This window comes from Squalius cephalus (assembly GCF_949319135.1).
Source record: "Squalius cephalus genome assembly, chromosome: 2".
NCBI lineage: Eukaryota > Metazoa > Chordata > Actinopteri > Cypriniformes > Leuciscidae > Squalius > Squalius cephalus.
In genome coordinates, this window is record NC_137123.1 from 8,530,958 (window position 1) to 8,551,196 (window position 20,239).

Here is a 20,239-nt window from a genome sequence, read left to right on the forward strand (position 1 = left end):
TGAAGAGCACGGACTGGACACAGTCTATGAGATTTCTCCTGCTCCGGCGTTGTGAACGGTGGAGGACAGAAGGCTTCTAGAATGACCGGATGTACAGCCGAAAATGGAACCTTAGGCAGGTAATCAGGATGTGGATGCAAAATCACTTTCACCATTCCTGGGGCAAAGTCTAAGCAGGATGGCGAAATAGACAGAGCCTGCATATCCCCAATTCTTTTCAAGGAAGTTATTGCCATTAGAAAAACCATTTTTAGAGTCAGAAGTTTATCAGACGCTGATTCTATAGGTTCAAAGGTGGTGTCAACCAGACCCTCGAGAACTATAGCTAAGTCCCACGACGGGATCTTGGTTTTTACTGGAGGCCTCAGTCGCCTGGCCCCACGAAGGAAGCGAGAGAGCAGAGGGTGTCTCCCGAGCGGTGCCCCGTCTACCAAGGCGTGGCAAGCCGAAAGAGCGGCCACATAAACCTTAAGAGTAGCAGGGCATGTGCCTGTTGATAATTTCTCTTGCATGAAGTCCAGAACTGAAGCAACCTGGCAGTTAACTGGATCTACATTGTGTACAACACACCATCTTTCAAAAACACCCCATTTACTGGCATAACTTTGTCTAGTGGAGGAAGCCCTAGCACTTAGGATGTTTCAATAACGGCAGGCGAAAGCCCAGTGTCCCTCAGTTGGTTCCCATCAGGGGCCAAATGTGAAGATTCCACAGGTCGGGCCTGGGATGGAATATCGTGCCCTCCGCCTGAGACAGAAGGTCCCTCCTCTCCGGAATCGCCCACGGCGAGCCGTCGAGGAGAGACATTATCTCCGAGAACCATACTCTGTTCGGCCAACGCGGCGCTATCAGTAAGAGGCAAGACCCTTGTTGGCGAATTCTGGCTAGAACTCCCGGGAGCAGAGAAACTGGAGACCCCCCTGGTGATTTATATACGAGACTGCTGCTGTGTTGTCCACCCGCACTAGGACATGACAGCCCCTCAATTGATGGAGAAAATATTTCAGAGCCAGAAATATGGCCATCAGCTCGAGGCAATTGATGTGCCAATCGAGCTGATGACCCTCCCATTCCCCTTGAGCTGGACGGCCATCCAAGACCGCTCCCCAGCCCGCCAGGGAGGCGTCCGTCGTTAGCAGTTTGCGACGACACGGCGCCCCTAAAGTGGGACCCAAGGCGAGGAACCGGGGTCTGAGCCACAGAGATAGTGTACGAAGCCCGCGGCGCGTCACTTTTATTTGCCTTTGAGGATTGGCTCTTGGATGAAATCCTCTGGCTTTTAGCCACAACTGAAACGGTCTCATGTGCAACAGCCCCAGAGGAATCACCGTGGAGGCTGATGCCATGAGACCCAACATTCTTTGATACTGATGAACAGTACGAACTTGGCCTAGCTTGACTTTGGGCATGGTCTGCCGAATGGTCTCGATTCGAGCGGGAGACATTTGTGCCCGCATCGTAACCGAATCCCAAACGATCCCGAGATAATTCGTTCTCTGAGCAGGAGAAAGAACACTTTTCTTGGTGTTGAGTTTCAGCCCTAGAGAAACTAGATGAGCTAACACAATGTCTCTGTGTTGGAGCGCCATCTCTCGTGATTGTGCTAGAATTAACCAATCGTCGATATAATTCAAAATGCGAATGCCCCGGAGTCGCATTGGAGCCAGTGCTGCATCCATGCATTTTGTGTATGTGCGGGGTGACAGTGCTAGACCGAATGGAAGAACCCGAAATTGGTACGCTTCGCCCCCGAAAGCGAACCTCAGGAATTTCCTGTGTTGTGGCAATATTTCTATGTGAAAATATGCGTCCTTCAGATCGATCATGACGAACCAATCGCGATGTTGAATTTGCGACACGACCGTCTTGATGGTTAACATCTTGAACTTGAGTGCTTTGACTGTGCGGTTTAAGCCTCGAAGATCTAAGATTGGACGCAACCCCCCATCCTTTTTGGGTACTAGGAAGTATCTGCTGTAATAACCTGACTCCCTCTCTGGAAGAGGAACATGTTCTATGGCCTCTTTGCTCAGAAGAGTTTGCAGCTCTTGCGACAGTACATGCATCTGCTCCGGTTTCACGGTAGTGAAAATCACGCCTTTGAAACGCGGAGGACGACGAATAAATTGGATTCTGTATCCTAACTGTACTGTGCTTAATACCCACGCAGAAACGCCTGGCAGAAGTTTCCACGCTGCCAGACTTTCTGAGAGTGGTATTAATTTTAATTCTTCCTTTTGAGGGGATGTTAGATGTTCCGTGTCCGGAATGACAGCCGGAAACGACGGAACATCTAATATTTCGCTGGAAACCGCTGCCCCCCGAGGCACGAGAGGTGGCGGGGATGGAGTGGTTTTGTGAGGGTAGCGGGAAGGGACGAATAGGTCTTGAACGCGCCCCATCCCGCGGGGGACTACCCCCACTAGATTGGGCGCCAGACCATCAGGACTTCTTTTTTCTATTAATAATAGTCCTGAGGTCTGGCTTGAGAGGTTGCTGAGCGCGGCGAGCCTGTCCCCAATCCCTCGAGGGGGAGCACGGTCCGCTACGCTCTGCTTCTTAACCTCCTGTGTATATAACCCTCTGGGGTCTAAGGTGTTTTTGGGGCTCTTGGGATGTTTTGACATGCCCTGACATTTGTGCTTTTTTCAGTTATTTATAAACATGATAATGGCAAAGGTGTAAATTCACTCTATATAGCACAAACAGGGCTACCATAATATGCGAGCAACATGAATGTAGATGTTTGTATTTTTAAGAGAATAATGTTAATGCGTGGTTATTGAAAAAAATAAAAATGAAAGTTGCTGAAATAAGACCACAAAACTCATACTAAATATGTCCACAAGACTTTTGACTAATGGATGTTGTCGCTTCGAGTTCTGGCTTCAAAATTATGTGAAAATAGTCTTGCTTTATCGTTCACATAAAACAATACATTGATTTAAATTGTGTAAGACAGGTTTTGCTTGGAAAGCCAATATGCGAGGGGGGCGTGAACGAGGAGTGGTTTACACCTGAGAATACAATGTCCCACCCCATTATGCATAATGAGCCATTCATTCAGGTGTGACACTGACTGAGCCAGTGCAAGGACAAAATATATATTTAGAAGAAGACTTATATTGACCATTTAAGATTTTGCTTACATCTATCTTGTAAATATGTTTTGCTATTTTATTAAAAAGGTTACAATTACAACAATAATTACAATTTCAACAATATTTCAAGTGTACTCTTTCTTTGTAAAAAAAATGATTATAGGCCTACATTTTATCATATGTATTCATTAGTTTGAATATAGCCAACATTGGAACAGCTAACATCTTAGTTGATGACTTTATTTTTGACAAAAATTGTATTTTATATATATATATATATATATATATATATATATATATATATATATACAGTGAGGAAAATAAGTATTTGAACACCCTGCTATTTTGCAAGTTCTCCCACTTGAAAATCATGGAGGGGTCTGAAATTGTCATCGTAGGTGCATGTCCACTGTGAGAGACATAATCTAAAAAAAAAAATCCAGAAATCACAATATATGATTTTTTAACTATTTATTTGTATGATACAGCTGCAAATAAGTATTTGCACACCTGTCTATCAGCTAGAATTCTGACCCTCAAAGACCTGTTAGTCTGCCTTTAAAATGTCCACCTCCACTCCATTTATTATCCTAAATTAGATGCACCTGTTTGAGGTCGTTAGCTGCATAAAGACACCTGTCCACCTCATACAATCAGTAAGAATCCAACTACTAACATGGCCAAGACCAAAGAGCTGTCCAAAGACACTAGAGACAAAATTGTACACCTCCACAAGGCTGGAAAGGGCTACGGGGAAATTGCCAAGCAGCTTGGTGAAAAAAGGTCCACTGTTGGAGCAATCATTAGAAAATGGAAGAAGCTAAACATGACTGTCAATCTCCCTCGGACTGGGGCTCCATGCAAGATCTCACCTCGTGGGGTCTCAATGATCCTAAGAAAGGTGAGAAATTAGCCCAGAACTACATGGGAGGAGCTGGTCAATGACCTGAAAAGAGCTGGGACCACCGTTTCCAAGGTTACTGTTGGTAATACACTAAGACGTCATGGTTTGAAATCATGCATGGCACGGAAGGTTCCCCTGCTTAAACCAGCACATGTCAAGGCCCGTCTTAAGTTTGCCAATGACCATTTGGATGATCCAGAGGAGTCATGGGAGAAAGTCATGTGGTCAGATGAGACCAAAATTTTTGGTCATAATTCCACTAAACGTGTTTGGAGGAAGATGAATGATGAGTACCATCCCAAGAACACCATCAGTTAGAGCAATGGCACATGCTGCAGTAACACAGGGTTTGTGATGTGAAAATTTTAATGGATCAACACAATTGTTAGATTCCAAAGACATCAGTGAAACAAGTAATTTCATGATGATTATAAAATCATCAACAGGTAACCATCATCACCTGATCTCATTTCACTTTAGCTTTCTTTGCTGCTGTAAATGTGTTTGACAAACACACTGTCACAGCAGCCAAAAAAAAGACAAAAGATAAGAATAATAAGAGTTAAGAGCCCAACTAATGGAAACACTGATCATTGTTATGGTGATTTCAAATGAAACATATTAGAGTTAAACACCTGTTAATTCTCAATAAGAACTTCTGTAGACGTCTGACAGAAATAAAGTCAGTCTGGTTAGTAATAAGTGAAGCTGGTAATGCTGTTTGTGGAGTTGTTTAATCCTCCTCTGCTGAGATCTTCACAGATCTAATGTCTTCTTTTCTCTTCAGTTGATTTCATCTGAGGCTGTGGCTGAAGTCAGTTGTAGTTCTTGTTTTTCTGCTCGTCTCTTTTTCTGTTCTCTTCTTTCCTTCAGTGATTCTGCTTGTTAACAGGCTTATTAAGGATGAGATGACTCCATATTTAATATACACAGGTTTTGTGGCTCAGATAAGGTCCAGTTCTGGTTTATTTATTTGCTCTTGGCTGACATGTAGCATTGCTATGGCCTGCTTGTGGCCCAGATCTGGCAAACAGGAGTGGGCCACCCAAGGGCCGTCATTCCACGCTGCATGTGGGCCAGATCCGCATTCCACAAGTGCCAGATGTGGGCCGGATCTGGGCCGAAACAATGTTGCTATGTGGGCAAGTGATACCCTGCGTCTCAATGTCCATGCTGTATATCCTTAACAGTATAAGATATTAAAATAAGTATGTCCCAAAGCATAGTATGTTGAAAAGAGTATGCCAGAAGTCCCTGTATGGTCTTCTATTTCTGATGGATTTTCAAAGTGTGGATCCGTGCTCACTATAACAGCTAATATTGCCCACAATCCACAGCGCTTTGAAGCAGGATCCAGTTCAGAACTACAAACTTCATTTTAACTTTTGTCAATTATCCTTTTGAACCCCCTTTCACATTTTTTGTATGAATCAAAAATATAATATTAAGCAAATTTTAGTCTTTGGTTTAGTAAAAACTAAAGTTCAGCTAAATGTTTCATTGTTTCCCCCAAACTAAAACATACCAAGATAAAAAATAAATGTACAAGTTATGTGCTGTACATCACTAACTATTATTTCAATTGCATTGCAATGTTAACAGTTCATGTGTTCCAGGGAAAAAGAACAGCGTAAAGATTTGGAACAACATGAGGGTAATTGTAAAACAATTTTGTGTGTGTAAACTATCCCTATAATCTGTGTTTCAGCGGTTTCTGGGGCTGATTGGGTTGTGAGTTACAGTCCTTCACACATCTGTGCACTAAAGGACTCAACAGTGATAATGAGATGCACTTATAAATACCCTACTGAACATCAGATCATGGAAGTGTTCTGGACCAAAAACCCTGTAAATAATGTAGATCCTCCAGATCTGTCTGAGGACCCTGAATACAGTCAGAGGCTTCAGTATCTGGGAGATCAACAGCAGAACTGCACCGTCAGACTGAGTCATGTGACACTGAAGGATTCACACATGTACTGTTTCAGATTCATCACTGATAAAGACAAATGGATTGGTAAACCAGGAGTGAATCTTACTGTCACAGGTGACTTTGATGAGGTTTATCTCTTCTTCTGTGCATTATGTTGAATAATAATCAGTGTATGACAGCAGCACTAGATATAATGTGTGTGTTGTGTTCAGATCTTCAGGTGGAGTCTCCTGAGAGAGTGACAGAGGGAGATTCAGTCACTCTGAGATGTAAAAGCAGCTGCGCTCTGACTGACAGAGCAACATTCATCTGGTACAGAAACTCACAGCCATTAACTGAGAGAAGAGACAGAAACAATGAACTCCTGCTGCAGTCAGTCAGAAGAGAGGATTCAGGCAGATATAGCTGTGCTGTAGACGGACACACTCACATCTCTCCTGCTGTTGAGCTCAATGTCATGTGTGAGTATGTGTTTTATGTACTTCAGTGTTTTATTTAGTGATGCATTTTCCTTGACGATTCACCCCTACTGGTCATAAGTTTTAAATGTAATAACTGATTTTCCTGCTAAAACAAAAGTTGAGATACAATTTACCCTACGATAAAGCAATAAACGCACCCTGGACAGAAGATCGCAAAGAAAGAGCACAGGATATTGTCTTGTCCAAACTTTTCTTCTTCAATGCTTATGTCTGCATCCCCCTCTCCCTCCTCTCTTCCTCTCCTCCTGAGTCAAGTCACCAAAAGTTCACAAAGAATGTCTATATATCACATATGATGCATCTTGTGAATCTATTGTTTTTCCTTTTCATGTTTGGTATCATTTTAAATGTCCGATTGGTAAAATGGTCTTAATTTCATTGCAGTCATTGGTATTATGAGAAAGATTGAGAACTTAGGATAATCCTGTTCTTCTCTCTGGGTGATGTCTCTTCAAGATATCTGATAATTCTTCCCTCTCCCCCGAAACCAGATGTTACTCCCTGGGGTACATGAATTGACCCAAAACAACTCTAAAAAATATTGGTATAACCCTTTTGTTCTGGTCTGGGGATTTAACCCTCTGGGGTCTGAGGTGTTTTCTGGGCCTGGAGGTGTTCTGACATGCTCTGACATTTGTGCTTATTTCTGTTACTTGTGACAAATTTAATGGCTAAAGTCTGATTACACTGTATTCAGCACAAACTCTGCTACAATAATATGTCAGCAGCATGTATGTAAAAGTTTGTCGTTTTGAGATAAAGACATTTATGCATGGTTTGTGAAAACACACAAAAAAAATTCTCCCTGAAATAAGGTCATGAAACCCCTACTGATTATTTCTTCACAAGACTTTTGAAAATTGTATCACGTAGCCTGGAATATTTGCTCCAAAACTATGTGAAAATCATCATGACAACTCATTCAGATAAAACAATATATCAATTTTAAATTTGTAAGACATGTTTTGTGTAAGTAAGCTTTATGCGTGAACACATCATGAATATTAATGTCTTTAACACCTGAGAAAGACAAAGACCCTCCCATAATGGCCCTATCAGGAGATATCAGGGGCTATCAGTATGGAAGTAAAATATTGACAAATGTTTTTGAAACAAAAAAGCTTGTTGAATTGCACAACTCGAAAAAATATGCATTACATTAACCCTGCTTGCATTTTAATGCATTGTATTTTCAGGGCTTGCATTTTTATGGGCTGAAATTCAACATGGTTGTATAATTAACCTGTGAATATTTCAATTCAAAACATTTCACACACTTTTTTATTATTAAAAATTCAATAATCCATATTCACCTTTCAGATTTCACTTCCAAAATGTTCATTCTGTTTAAAAATACGACCTATAATATTCAACCGGCAATTTTTTCGTCCATTTTATTTCGCTTTACAAATGTGCTTCTACAAATTCAGTGGTTCAAATTCGACAGAAAATTCAACATTTGACATCCGGGAATGGCAGGAATATCAGTAGATTGCCGATTGATGATCTCCATAGCTGTTAGTTGGCCTCACCAGCAGGAGGTGCAAGCAGCTGCTGACGAAGAAAACTATAGAGCAACGGGTGAGAGGCTCATTCATTCGTTGAATTACAGAAATGGAGCAAGCAGTAGGCTATTTGTGATTATTATCAGGGCGATGATTTGTGATGATTATCAAAAGCTGATAAAGACACAAAAGCTGTGTTTACATTGAAGTCTTCACTATTAGGCTACTTTTGTACATGTAAGTTTTGCACAGCTTTCTCTGTCGTGACCGAGATTATGTTATTCCCCGATGCTGATGTACAGATCAAATGTTAAATCTGAGGTAGTAGACATATATTTCTCTCTGTTGTTTAGTTTTCTTAACTTTATATTAAGGCGCTGTGCTGCAGAACTGGGGATTCCCTCAATACGTCACTCTCCAGGATTCCCCTGCGGTCTCAGGACACTCAAAGTAACTCAATGGACAAAATACAGTGATATAAAAGACCAAACTCCCACCTTATTGGTGATGTAGGCTATATTAATAGGCTACAAGCAAGCAGATGGACTAGACTATGAACGTAATGCGTAAAGTTTCACGCTAAGCGATTCCCAGTGAAGTACTGGCAGTTTGCCTGACACTGGATATTCGCACATTTAGGGACCATCTATAAAGTTGCATACGACATTGGTACACACGTTAGGGTGTTAGGGTGAGACCACGGGAGGAGACCGGCTCTACACGTAGGCTATAATATCTAGGTGTCGCCCAGCCCGCAGCTCTACAGATATCTGTTAGCGAGGAACCACGTGCCAGCGCCCAGGAGGATGGGCGTTTAACCATCTCGCCCCCATAAGGAACCTGACGACCAGGTCGTGCTTTCTTACTGTTTTGCCATCTATGTGGTCGTGATATGCTGAAATAGCAGCAGCATGTACTTTGAGGGTGGAGGGAGACAGCCTTCGCTCCAACCCTTGCTGCAAGAAGGAAAGCATGGACCCTATCGAACATCTTCGGGGGTCCTCTCGGCTAGTAGAACACCACTCGACGAACAGGTTCCACTTCAAGGCGTAGGCACATCTTGTGGATGGCACCCGTGCAGAAGTGATGGTGTTATGTACCCCTGGGGGTAAGTCACCTAGAACCTCAACGTCCCATCCAGGAACCACACATGAGTTTCCAGAGGTCCAGACGCGGGTGCCATAGGGTGCCCCGTCTCTGAGTCAGAAGATCCTTCCTCAGAGGAATGGGCCAGGGAGGGACTGTCAAGAGGAGCATGAGTTCTGGGAAGCAGGTCCGGGTGGGCCAATAGGGAGAACGAGAAGGACCTGCTCCTCGTCCACCCTGACTTTGCACAGGGTTTGTGCAAGTAGGCTTACTGGGGGAAATGCATATTTGCGGAGGCCCCGGGGCCAGCTGTATGCCAGTGCGTCCTGGCCGAGTGTTCCCTTGGTCAGGGAGTAAAACAGCTGGCAGTGGGAGGTCTCTGAGGAGGCAAACAGGTCTACCTGAGCCTGCCTGAACTCTCTCCAGATCAGCTGAACCGCCTGGGGGTGGAGTCGCCATTCAGCCCGCCATTTGACATTCAGACATACATGGCGCGAAGTGACCTCAGATACTCCTGACTCCAGAGGAGGAGATGGCGGGCGAGTTGTGACATGCGACGGGAGCGTAGACCATTCAAAAATGCATTTCTGTGTGAGCATTTTCAACAGTAGCTTGTGGAGATTCGCAGGTCCAAGACATGGGCATCGGCTGCTCTCACTGTAGTGGAGTGGATGGCCAGAAACTTGGGGGGACGCCGGGCAAATTGAATCACATAGCCGAGCCTGATGGTCCAAATGAACCAGTGAGACAGACTGGGGAGTGCTAACCAGGCCCACAGAGACCGTACAAGCGGGACCAGAGGGACCATAGGTGTACCCGCAGTGGGGCAGCGAGGTGGAACTCAGGACGCGGCTCGGGAGGCTCTCTCTCTAGAAGCGGCCCGTAGCGGAGTCTGAGTGTGCTGTGCAACACTTACCTGGTTCCACAGGGCAGGAGGCGCAGGAGGAGGCTTGGTTGAGTTCTCGAACTTCACACTGTTGCCCGCTGGCGATAGAAGAGGCGGATGAGAGTGGTGAGGATTCTCTCCTCCCACTGCTCTCCAGGCCCTCTTCAGACCCAGGGATAGAGGAACTGGAACTTTTTTTTAATTTGGGTACCAATGTGACTCCAGTGGTGAAACAGAATTTTGACTCAAAGGATGGCACCTTTGGCACTTTTGGTGTTCCATATTTTGGCACCAATATAGCTCCATACTGCTAAGTTTTCAATGCACATCCGAGAAAGACCCGGGAAAGGATGGCTGTCAGGTCTGAATCTGATTCAGCATAAGCACACACACTATTACAGTGGGAACTCAGCATCATCCTCATTTCCAGAGCGAAACAGCCCCTCTCTCCGATGCAGCAATCGACATCTGCCCTCAGCTGGAGCCCTGAATGAAACGCTAGGTTCCTCCATTATTTTTATTTTTTTTAAGAACCAGCAATCCCATCCAGAAGCTGCTCAGGACACTACAACGGAGAATAGACAAGGGGACCGCGCACCTAGAGCGCAGAGCAAGCGCTGGGTTGCCGTGACAACCCGCGCTGCAGCCCGGCAGCTCGACGGCACACGACACGCGCAAGACCCCTCAGGTTTTGCCTGGCGGAAGCTCTTGCAGATCTTCACGGTCTCCCTGAGTGTCGAACAGACCTGCAGCTGTGCTTTTACACACAAGCAGTGGCTGGCCAACAACAGAGGGGACTCAAGCATTCCGGAAAAAATAAGAGTCAACCATGCGAAAACATGAACCACCCACGAACACAGTCTCACATGTTTCCCAGGCAAGCGAGATAGTGATTGTGGCTGTCAGTGAGGACAGTAACGAACGAAACTAGAAACACACGGGTGGAATGCCATCTTTAGAAAGACGCAATTCATAGCCATGTAAGCTCTTTCAGAGGAATGCTGTCTTTGGTACTGAAGCACGCAGGTCACAGGACACAGACAGGAAAATGTGCAACCTGTCGTGCACTCTCTCTCTTCACGGCGGTCTTACCAGCCGCAAGAACGGCTATACAGTGCTCATGGCGCACCGTCACCAGCTGTGAAAGCAGCCTTTTTGTTTTGCTCAGTAACACAAAAAAAGAAGAGAGAGAGAGAAAGAAAGTCGACCCTGCTGCATCGCCCGCACCAGACATAAGAGATCCTCCTGAAGTGCTTGCTTGTTGTTTGATCACTCAGTAGATTAAACAGCATCGAAACGCTCGGCTCCGAAGCAAAAAGCTGAAGTGCAATCGCACCTCTGCTCATTATATACCCGCGCTGTGTGGCTGAGCAGCTGATGCAAATGATTGCACGCCAATGTGCATTGGCTCATTTAGATTCACTCGAAGTAGGTTGGCCTTTCTAGCGAGATTCCTATTCGTCGGTCACGTCGTACGTTGAGAGTGACCACAGCCTTAAACGAATCAACTGAAGATAAAAGACATTAAATCTCTCAAGATTTCAGCAGAGGAGAATTAAACAACTCCACAAACAGCATTACCAGCTTCACTTATTACTAACCAGACTGCCTTTATTTCTGCCATTCATCTACAGAAGTTCTTATTGAGAATTGACAGAGGTTAAGATGTTTATGTTTTATTAAAAATGTTTGGTCACCATTATGGTGACCTGTACGTTATTATACCTGCTATTTGCTTTTGCTGTGTAAATCTCACGTGTGGCTGTGCTGTGCTAGATCTAACTTCATAAGGGAAATTCGTGTTATAGCATCTCACTTTTATTCGCTGGCCAGCCAGGGGGCACCAGATTTTAACATTCCCCTTAGCCATTGAACTGGAGCAGTAAGCTACATTTATTGTGTGTTTCCGCCTTCTTGGTCATGCATATTACTGTGTATAGTTTTTAAACTGCTACTTAAATATTTTTTGCACATTTACACGATTTCTGTGTACGTCTGTTACTTGTGTATCACAAGGGTAAAAGTCCTGTGTTTAAGTAGCATGGTTACAAATATAATCTATTAATAACAATAACCAATTTTGGTCAGGAATAAAGTTAATAATTCAACTTTATTATGCTGAAAACAATATCACCTGATCATCTTAGTTTCTGGCTTCCTTTGCAACAAATTATGTGTTTTGGTAAACAGTGTTATAAAGACCACAAACTGACAAAAAGCTAAGAGTCAAATTGCCCAACTAAAGTGAACACTGATGTAAGCACTGCAAAATGAACCCCACACATTGGGAGATACAATTCCACAACTATATTAGTTTAATAAATGGTAGCCTTCAAACTATTTTACTCCAGTATGGAGGATAACATGGACAGTTGACAATAAAACATAGGCGAGCAGCCACAATAACTATCCCACCAAGCCAAGGGAAATGCAAACAAGCAAAATATAACAGTTATGCATTTAGAAGAGTTTCATGAAACACAGTCAAAAGTCCTTCACTCACTACCCAGCCTACTCCGCGCTCGAAATGCACACAGAAGATGCTAACAGCAAGAAGGCAGTAGTCTGCAGTTGCACACACAATTCACGGCTTTGGCCAATTTCCAGTACACACCAAATGGCCAGCGGGGAAACCGGAACCGTTGATCCGAGCTGCGGGACAGGGGAAGGCAAATCAGTTCTAAACAGACACACGTCAGTGCCCAATCATTCGTAAGTAGTAAGAATTTCCATTTTCCTCAAACAGGACAAATAGTTGGATTAAACGTTGGTTAATATCGTAGGCCTCTAGCTGCCAGGAGTCAATCAAGATGGTTGTCACTGCGTGGAGTCATACATCCAAAGGTTCATAGGCACGGAGACAGTCAGGCTTTTCACGTTTGGGGCGTCTGTTGGGGTGAAGGAGCATGCCGTGGAGGGCTGCCTGCTGATTTTTATTCAATGGATCTCCCAATCGCGTTGTACCACTGGCTCATCAGTAATATTGGACGCACCTGTGAACAGAGACTTGCAGATACACATGCACACCTGATAGACATTAACCCACCCTAAAGCCTAGTTCACACTACATGATTTTAACCCCGATTTAAGCCCGATTTGCAAATCGTTGAGCTCGCCGACAGGTCGGGGTGTTATCGCGTGCAAATCGCGGGGGATTAGCGGGCGATGAACGCTCGCCAATCTGTTAGTATGAAAGATCCAACAACACATCAAAGACGCTCGCAGACGCCTCGCAGACGCGTCGCCGAGCCCAGAAAAATATCTAGCATGCTAGATATCCAGAGCTGTCGGCCGACTCAACCTCACTGATGTCATGAACTACAGCCAATCAGAGCAAGGCATGGGTTGAGGTCACCGGGTAAATACGCGGTTTTCAGAGACACAATGCTTAATCATAAAACAGATATAACACTACAATGTCCAGCAATCTATTTAAATAGTACATTGATTGGGTTTAAGTGGTCGTTCAGTGAGGCCTATTATATGTTGATCCGACGAAATTAAGCGTGTAATTAAGTGGTCCAGGGGTAGAATTTTTGCCACGCGTGTCAGAGGTTCTGGGTTCTAATCCGCACTCATATATATAGGCTATATTTATTTTATTTTTTTCTCATCAAAACCGATTATGTTTTTCAGTGGTTGTATATCAGGCAGGGACACTTTTTTGTGTGTGTGTTTTTTGTTTTCTAATTGCACCGGAACCGAGTCTCTCCACAACGGATTGAAGTGCACGTCTGAGTGAAGGCTGTGCGCGAGCCAGAAACAAACACAGTATCCATGCCACTGATCGCAGCGGCAACGAGCACTTTGATCAGTTGATTTAAAAAAAACCCACATATTTCAGCGTTAGATCGCGTCTTATTTAAAAAACGAACGAAATGAATGCTCTGCTAACTGAAGATGTTTTGTTTATTTGTATTGGTACATTCGTGCCGCGAGATGTTTCAATAGTGGTGGGGACAATATCGACCTTAGAAAATAGTGGTGGGGACATGTCCCACCCATCCCACCCGCAAATTACGCCTATGGTTGGGTGACAGAGTTGTTGTCAACTCCTGTAGTGCGTTACCTCCTGTTGCGGATCAATCACGTTGTGTCGTGTGGTGTGAACAGCTCAACAACTTGAACACTCCTGATTTCACAGAGAGCAAGTCATGTAGTGTGAACCGCACAGTTCAGCCTGACGTTTTAAAGTCATGTAGTGTGAACTAGGCTTAACAGGTTGTCAAACAGTCAGTGTTACATATTCACCAACAATACTTTCTTACTACCATTGTGAAAAAGAAATATACAAAAATATTTTATTTGAATTACATTTATTTTATGCTAAGTATACTACAAATACATTTACATATTTATGTACTTAATATAATTTCTGCAATTGCAATTTCGCCAGGCCATATCTATATTGAATCTTAATTTTTGTCTGTTTTAGACCCTCCAAATAACGTCTCAGTGTTGATAAGTGGATCTGGTGTAATAGTGGAGGGAGATTCAGTGACTCTGAACTGCATCAGTGACTCAAACCCTCCTGCAGAAATCAGCTGGTTTAAAGGAGGAACGATTGTAGGATCTGGAAGAATCTTCAGCATCTCAAAGATCAGCTCTGATGACAGTGGAGAATACAAGTGCAAGTCCACCTATGAACATGGAGAGAAATACTCTGATGCTGTGACTTTAAACGTCATGTGTGAGTTCATGATCATCTGCACATTGTTTTAAATTTCCAAGTTCAGCATTTTCTAATATCTATATAGTGAATTTTGATTTTTAGATCCACCCAGGAACGTCTCAGTGTTGATAAATGGATCTGGTGTAATAGTGGAGGGAGATTCAGTGACTCTGAACTGCATCAGTGACTCAAACCCTCCTGCTCTGAACTTCAGCTGGTTTAAGGAGAATGAACCCTCAGCTGTTGGATCTGGACAGAGTTTCAGTGCACTACAGAGTGGACGCTTCTACTGTCAGGCTCACAATCAACATGGATCTCAGAGATCAGACGCTGTAACTGTCACAGGTGAAGCTTTTATTAACACACTCCTGTATCTTCACATCATTCATCAGTTTGGAGAGTTAATCATGATGATCTTCCTCTTTCAGTTCATCATGTTGCTGGTAGGAATGTGACTGTGATCACAGCGGCATGTGGAGGATTATTCATCATCATCATCATAATATCATTTTTTATGTAAATAAAAGTCTATCAGTAAAGAGTACATACATATATTTTCAAACTAATTCATAAAGATATTTGATTATTAATTGTATATGAAACAATGAAATTACTTGTTTGTGTTTTTGACAGTAAGAAGAAAAGGATAAACAGAAGATCTGCTATAAATGAGGTGAGATAATCAAAGAACCACAGAATAATATCATTGAAAGAATAAAATTAGCTTTTTTGTAAATTCAGAGATGGTTTTCTTTTTAAAGCTGGTCCAATGTGAAATATTGATTTGAGCATAATTATGTTTTACTGTTTGAGTAAGAGACTGTAGAGTGACAACACTTTTGATACTTGATTGACACTTCTGTTCCTAGGGAGTTGGCAAAGACTCTTCCTTTATTGTTACGGCAACAGTTGTGATTAAGTCAGATTACATAATATGTTGGGAAATTATCAGACTGCTCAAACATCTCATGGCAAACTGACAAATACTGAGACGTGAACTCACAGCATTTCTTGTTTTGTGCTGTAAGTCCTTCTCCTTGTTTCCTATCATACTGCATCGCTTAGTTTTAATAAAATCATGCAGAGAAACTGCACGAGCCAATGGATGCTCCGCAGAGAGGAACGAACCTATGGGGCCCTATCTTGCACCCAGCGCAATTGACTTTGTACACCGATGCATGTATCATTCCTATTTTGCACCCGACGCACAGCGGACTTTTCCCTCCACAGACGCACGTCGGTAGATTAGGGAATGAACTTGCGAAAAGAGGAGGCGTGTTCTGGCAAAACCTTCCCTGGTGCTATTTTGCAGTTCCAGAAAACAATTCCGCCACTGACCAGGAAAAACCTAGTCTAAAGTCAGTGGCGCGTTTTCAGTGACGCGTTCAGATGCTATTTTAGGGGGGCATGCTTGGCCATAATGTAGCGTGTGCACAATGCGCATACACTTTGCTTCTCTCATCTACACACAAACACAGCAGTTCCCATTTTTACAAATCATACATTATTACAAGGAAAAATATTAACATACGAGGGAAATCATTGTGGTTTCCATGAAGATAGGCATAAATCTAGCTTATACGAGAGGTGGAGCGAGAACGTGCACAATGGGACCCGAAAGATGGTGAACTATGCCTGGGCAGGGCGAAGCCAGAGGAAACTGGCTGGAGGCCCGCAGCGGTCCTGACGTGCAAATCGGTCGTCCGACCTGGGTATAGGGGCGAAAGACTAATCGAACCATCTAGTAGCTGGTTCCCTCCGAAGTTTCCCTCAGGATAGCTGGCGCTCGCCACGCAGTTTTATCCGGTAAAGCGAATGACTAGAGGCCTCGGGGCCGAAATGATCTCAACTAGGGATGTCCCGATCCGATCAGGTGATCGGAAATCGGGCCCGATCACGTGTTTTCAGACTCGATCGGAATCGGACGTTACCTCCCGATCAGGACTTGGATATATATGTATATATATATTCTCATTATTTTTTAACACATCTATAGTTACACCGGTTTCACACTGCACGCGTTAGCAGAGTGTAAGCAGCGCAGGAGCAGTGCGTATGGTGAGCAGGGGCAGGACACGCGCGTTTTGCTTTCACACTGGCAGCTTTTGTCACGCCCGAACCGCGGGTTGTGTAGGGCAGGCTACAGACAGAGTAGGCTACTCTCTATAATGGATAAGTTGGCATTGCTTTTTTTCGTTTTCAAATACATTTAAGAGAAAAGACTTGTCAAGAAGCTTATTTTATTAATAATTTCATATAACTTTTTGTTCATCTTTGTTTTTATTGTTATGGCAACAAGTTTGTTTTTGGACATTTGTTTTCTTTTTAAATTGCTGTTGGTCATTTGATTGACTTTTTAAAACACAATAGATATCATCAATGCACTTTTTGGATAAAACTGCGGTGTATTTTGGCCATGATCAATGTATTGTCACTTTAATTCAGCAAAAGCGGCGCAGCAAAAATAGACTCGGTGCCGAAACGATCGCGGCACTCCTGCTCTGCTCTGCTACGCACTGCCGCGCCGCCTCTGCGCACGGTGTAAATGCTCTAAAGCCTGGTTTAATCTGTTAACATGGGCGGCGAAAAAAATACGCACTGCACGCTCTGCTAACAGTGCAGTGTGAAACCGGTGTAAGAGTTAGGAGTGCAGTTCCTAAAAGCACATTACTGGCTTTGCAAACACTGTAGCACTTTTATTTTTTATTTGTTTACATGCCTGCCGGGTATTTTAAGTTGAGGTGCTATTTGTTTATATATTAGACTTTTTTATATTTACTGTTGCACTAAGTCCAAAAGTGAAAAATTTATTTATTACTTGATTGTTCAAGCTACCTCACAGAAGTGCTCTGTTTGTTAACAGAGTTGTTGAATGTTAAAATAAGGTGAATTAAATAAAAAATAAGGAACATCCTGGATCTGTTTTTTCGCTCTTCTTTATTCTTTTTTTATGTATTAAGTATCGGATCGGGACTCGGTATCGGCAGATACTCAAAATCAAATGACTCGGACTCGGACTCGAGGGCAAAAAAACCTGATCGGGACATCCCTAATCTCAACCCACTAAGCAAAATGATGTCCAAAACACGTCTTTTCAACGTCTTTGTCACAAAAGTCGGACGTTGAAAAGACGTCCACTGAGGAGCCAGAATGAAAGTTTTTATGACGTCTTTTTTTTGACGTGTTCTGCACGTCCGATATCTAGACGTTCATCGAACCTTCGTACAAGGTTAAAACTAGTTCAGATGTGGCCATTGTGGACATATTTCAACATCATTTATGGTCTCATTTAGACATTTATTACACATTTACCCAAATTATTATACGCCTGTTTAACCGAAGCTAATTTGAGTGGGTTTCTCCCGTCCCCAATGTCACTTCTCTGTGTTTTACGGCCCTGGCCAGAACGTCGGTCTCCTCGGCTGTGAACCGCTCCTGCAAATCCGCTGTTATAATAGCAATCTGCCATGGAACAAGCGCACCTGCTCTTAAAGGGAATGTGAGATGAAGCCGCGTTCATTGATAACGGATACTTTCAGTACGAGAGCGCAAGTCTCGCCTCGCTGCATTATTGGACTGCTTTCTCTGAAGAAAGTGGTGACTCCTCGTTCTCCCGCTGGGCTGAATGAACGGGACTAAGTAAGTGTTACCAGCATCAGGGCTGGGAAATCTGTATGGGTAAGTTGAATGAACCACTCTTGCCGGCGGAATACGAGTGAACTGTATCTATAGGTAACGTACTCGGTTACAAGCGTAACCTTGGTTCCCTGAGATAACAGGAACGAGTATTGTGTCACCGGCCGTGCTATCATGCTGCACGACTTGCCGTATCATCGCTTCAGTCGAATGAACCTGATTCCTATGGGCAGAATGCATGCTTATATAGAGGGCTGGCCCTGCCCATTGGCTCGTGCAGTTTAACTGCATGATTTTACTAAAACTGCAGTAAATCGGAGAAAAAGGAGATTTCCCATTGTGTCTAGCCAATGCAGTACTCGTTCCCGTTATCTCAGGGAACCGAGGTTACACTATAATAACTGAGTATGTTTCCCTGTAGAGTGATGATCCCAGTGCAAACACATGCAGCTCTTAACCTCAAGTCCAGATCATCTGACGAGTGAAATGTCGAAAACTACATGTGCAAAACAGTTTGTTCTTTCAAAATGTAGGTAATAATCTCTCTGTCTTTCACACAGTCTGTCTCGGATCCTGCTGTTCACCAGTCCGGCACTTTTGAATATGAGAATCTGTAGCTCAGTAGCTCTTCAAGTCTTCTCAAGAAGAAACTCTCATCACTCTTACTCCTCAATAGATACTATACAGTCCTTGCATTCAGTCTTTTCAATCTATATTATATGAGCAATCTCACCAACAGTAATCAAATTGTTAAAATCTGTGAGAAAGATTATTTGTACCATTGAAGTGTTTGCTTTATTCATGTGCTTTTTAAAAATGTTTGCAGACCTTGTCAAATGTGTTTCCCTTAACAATAACAATACATGCCAAGACGCAGCGCTAAGATGAAGCACAAGTTGAACTTTACTCAACCTTTGTTGCATCATTGGACACGCCCACATCACAACTAACAATGAAAATGAAGAACATTGTGTGTGAACACACTTTTAGAGTTTTGCAGGGAAGTGATGTTTCTCTTTGCTTTTGTAGAAAGTAATGGTTTATGTTCATTAATAAATGAGTTTACCACTGTGAGCTGTTGCTTTATTAAAGGACTTGTGTGAGTAAATCATGTCTGAATAGCAGTTTATTAAAAGGTTTTTATCTTTATTCCTTTAACACATTAATAACACATTCAATTATAAAAAGGTACATGGCCATTCAACCTTCTGTTTTGAATGAGTGCTTTAGAGTGTGTATCAAACTGGCTTAAATTGTTTCAAACCACGTTTTGAAATTCTGATGCTCTGACGCTGGAGGGCGATGAGCAAACACCTGATCTGAAAATGCTGTGGGTTTTTACATGTCAGGTGTTTAAAAAAAAATGAAAACACCCAATATACAGATGTTTCATAGATACTATAAGATATAATCAATAATTACAATTACACAAATCCAACATAAATATTAGATAGGTAAGATAGGTAAGATTAATTACCAGGGTAAGATTAATTTAAAATTAAAACACAAATAAAACACTAATATTAATAATGAAAGACTTCTCTTGTATATTAAGTTCTATAGTCTTTAAAATATCCATCAGTGTGTTGAAGGATTTTTCAGATATTATCAATAAATTGTGTTGTATTATTTAGCTTGTTCCTGGGTCTTATCTTTGCATTTACGTGCATTTGACAGATGTCCTCAGAGAAACACTGAAACGGGCGCTCGAGGTCCGCGGCGATGTCGGCCACCCACCCGACCCGTCTTGAAACACGGACCAAGGAGTCTAACGCACGCACGAGTCAGAGGGTGTCTATTAGCCCCCACGGTGCAATGAAGGTGAAGGCCGGCGCAAGCCGGCCCGGGTGGGATCCCCCTCCCCGGAGGGGGTCGCACCACCGGTCCGTCTCACCCGGTCCTTTCACTTTTTCCTTCTGAAATTCCTTTCCCTTTTCTGTTAATGTTCGATCTCTTTCACTTCTACGAGGCTTTGCAGGCTGTATTACTTGTTGTACAATGGTAGACTTCTCTGACACTTGTTATTTTTCACTT

General features: G+C 43.1%; 1 protein-coding gene across 1 annotated transcript in view; it reads left to right on the top strand.

Moving 5' to 3' along the window:
• The window catches only part of LOC307144594 (B-cell receptor CD22-like), a 41,138-nt gene extending 21,828 nt beyond the window's left edge, over nucleotides 1–19,310 (top strand). The window contains exons 7-13 of the mRNA XM_079847066.1: nucleotides 5,714–6,052; nucleotides 6,151–6,399; nucleotides 14,333–14,587; nucleotides 14,672–14,914; nucleotides 14,998–15,085; nucleotides 15,203–15,242; nucleotides 18,766–19,310. Coding sequence (XP_079703192.1) covers nucleotides 5,714–6,052; nucleotides 6,151–6,399; nucleotides 14,333–14,587; nucleotides 14,672–14,914; nucleotides 14,998–15,085; nucleotides 15,203–15,242; nucleotides 18,766–18,822 — 1,271 coding nt within the window. The 3' untranslated portion in view covers nucleotides 18,823–19,310. The remainder of the gene's footprint in view (nucleotides 1–5,713; nucleotides 6,053–6,150; nucleotides 6,400–14,332; nucleotides 14,588–14,671; nucleotides 14,915–14,997; nucleotides 15,086–15,202; nucleotides 15,243–18,765) is intronic.
• Nucleotides 19,311–20,239: the final 929 nt, after the last annotated feature.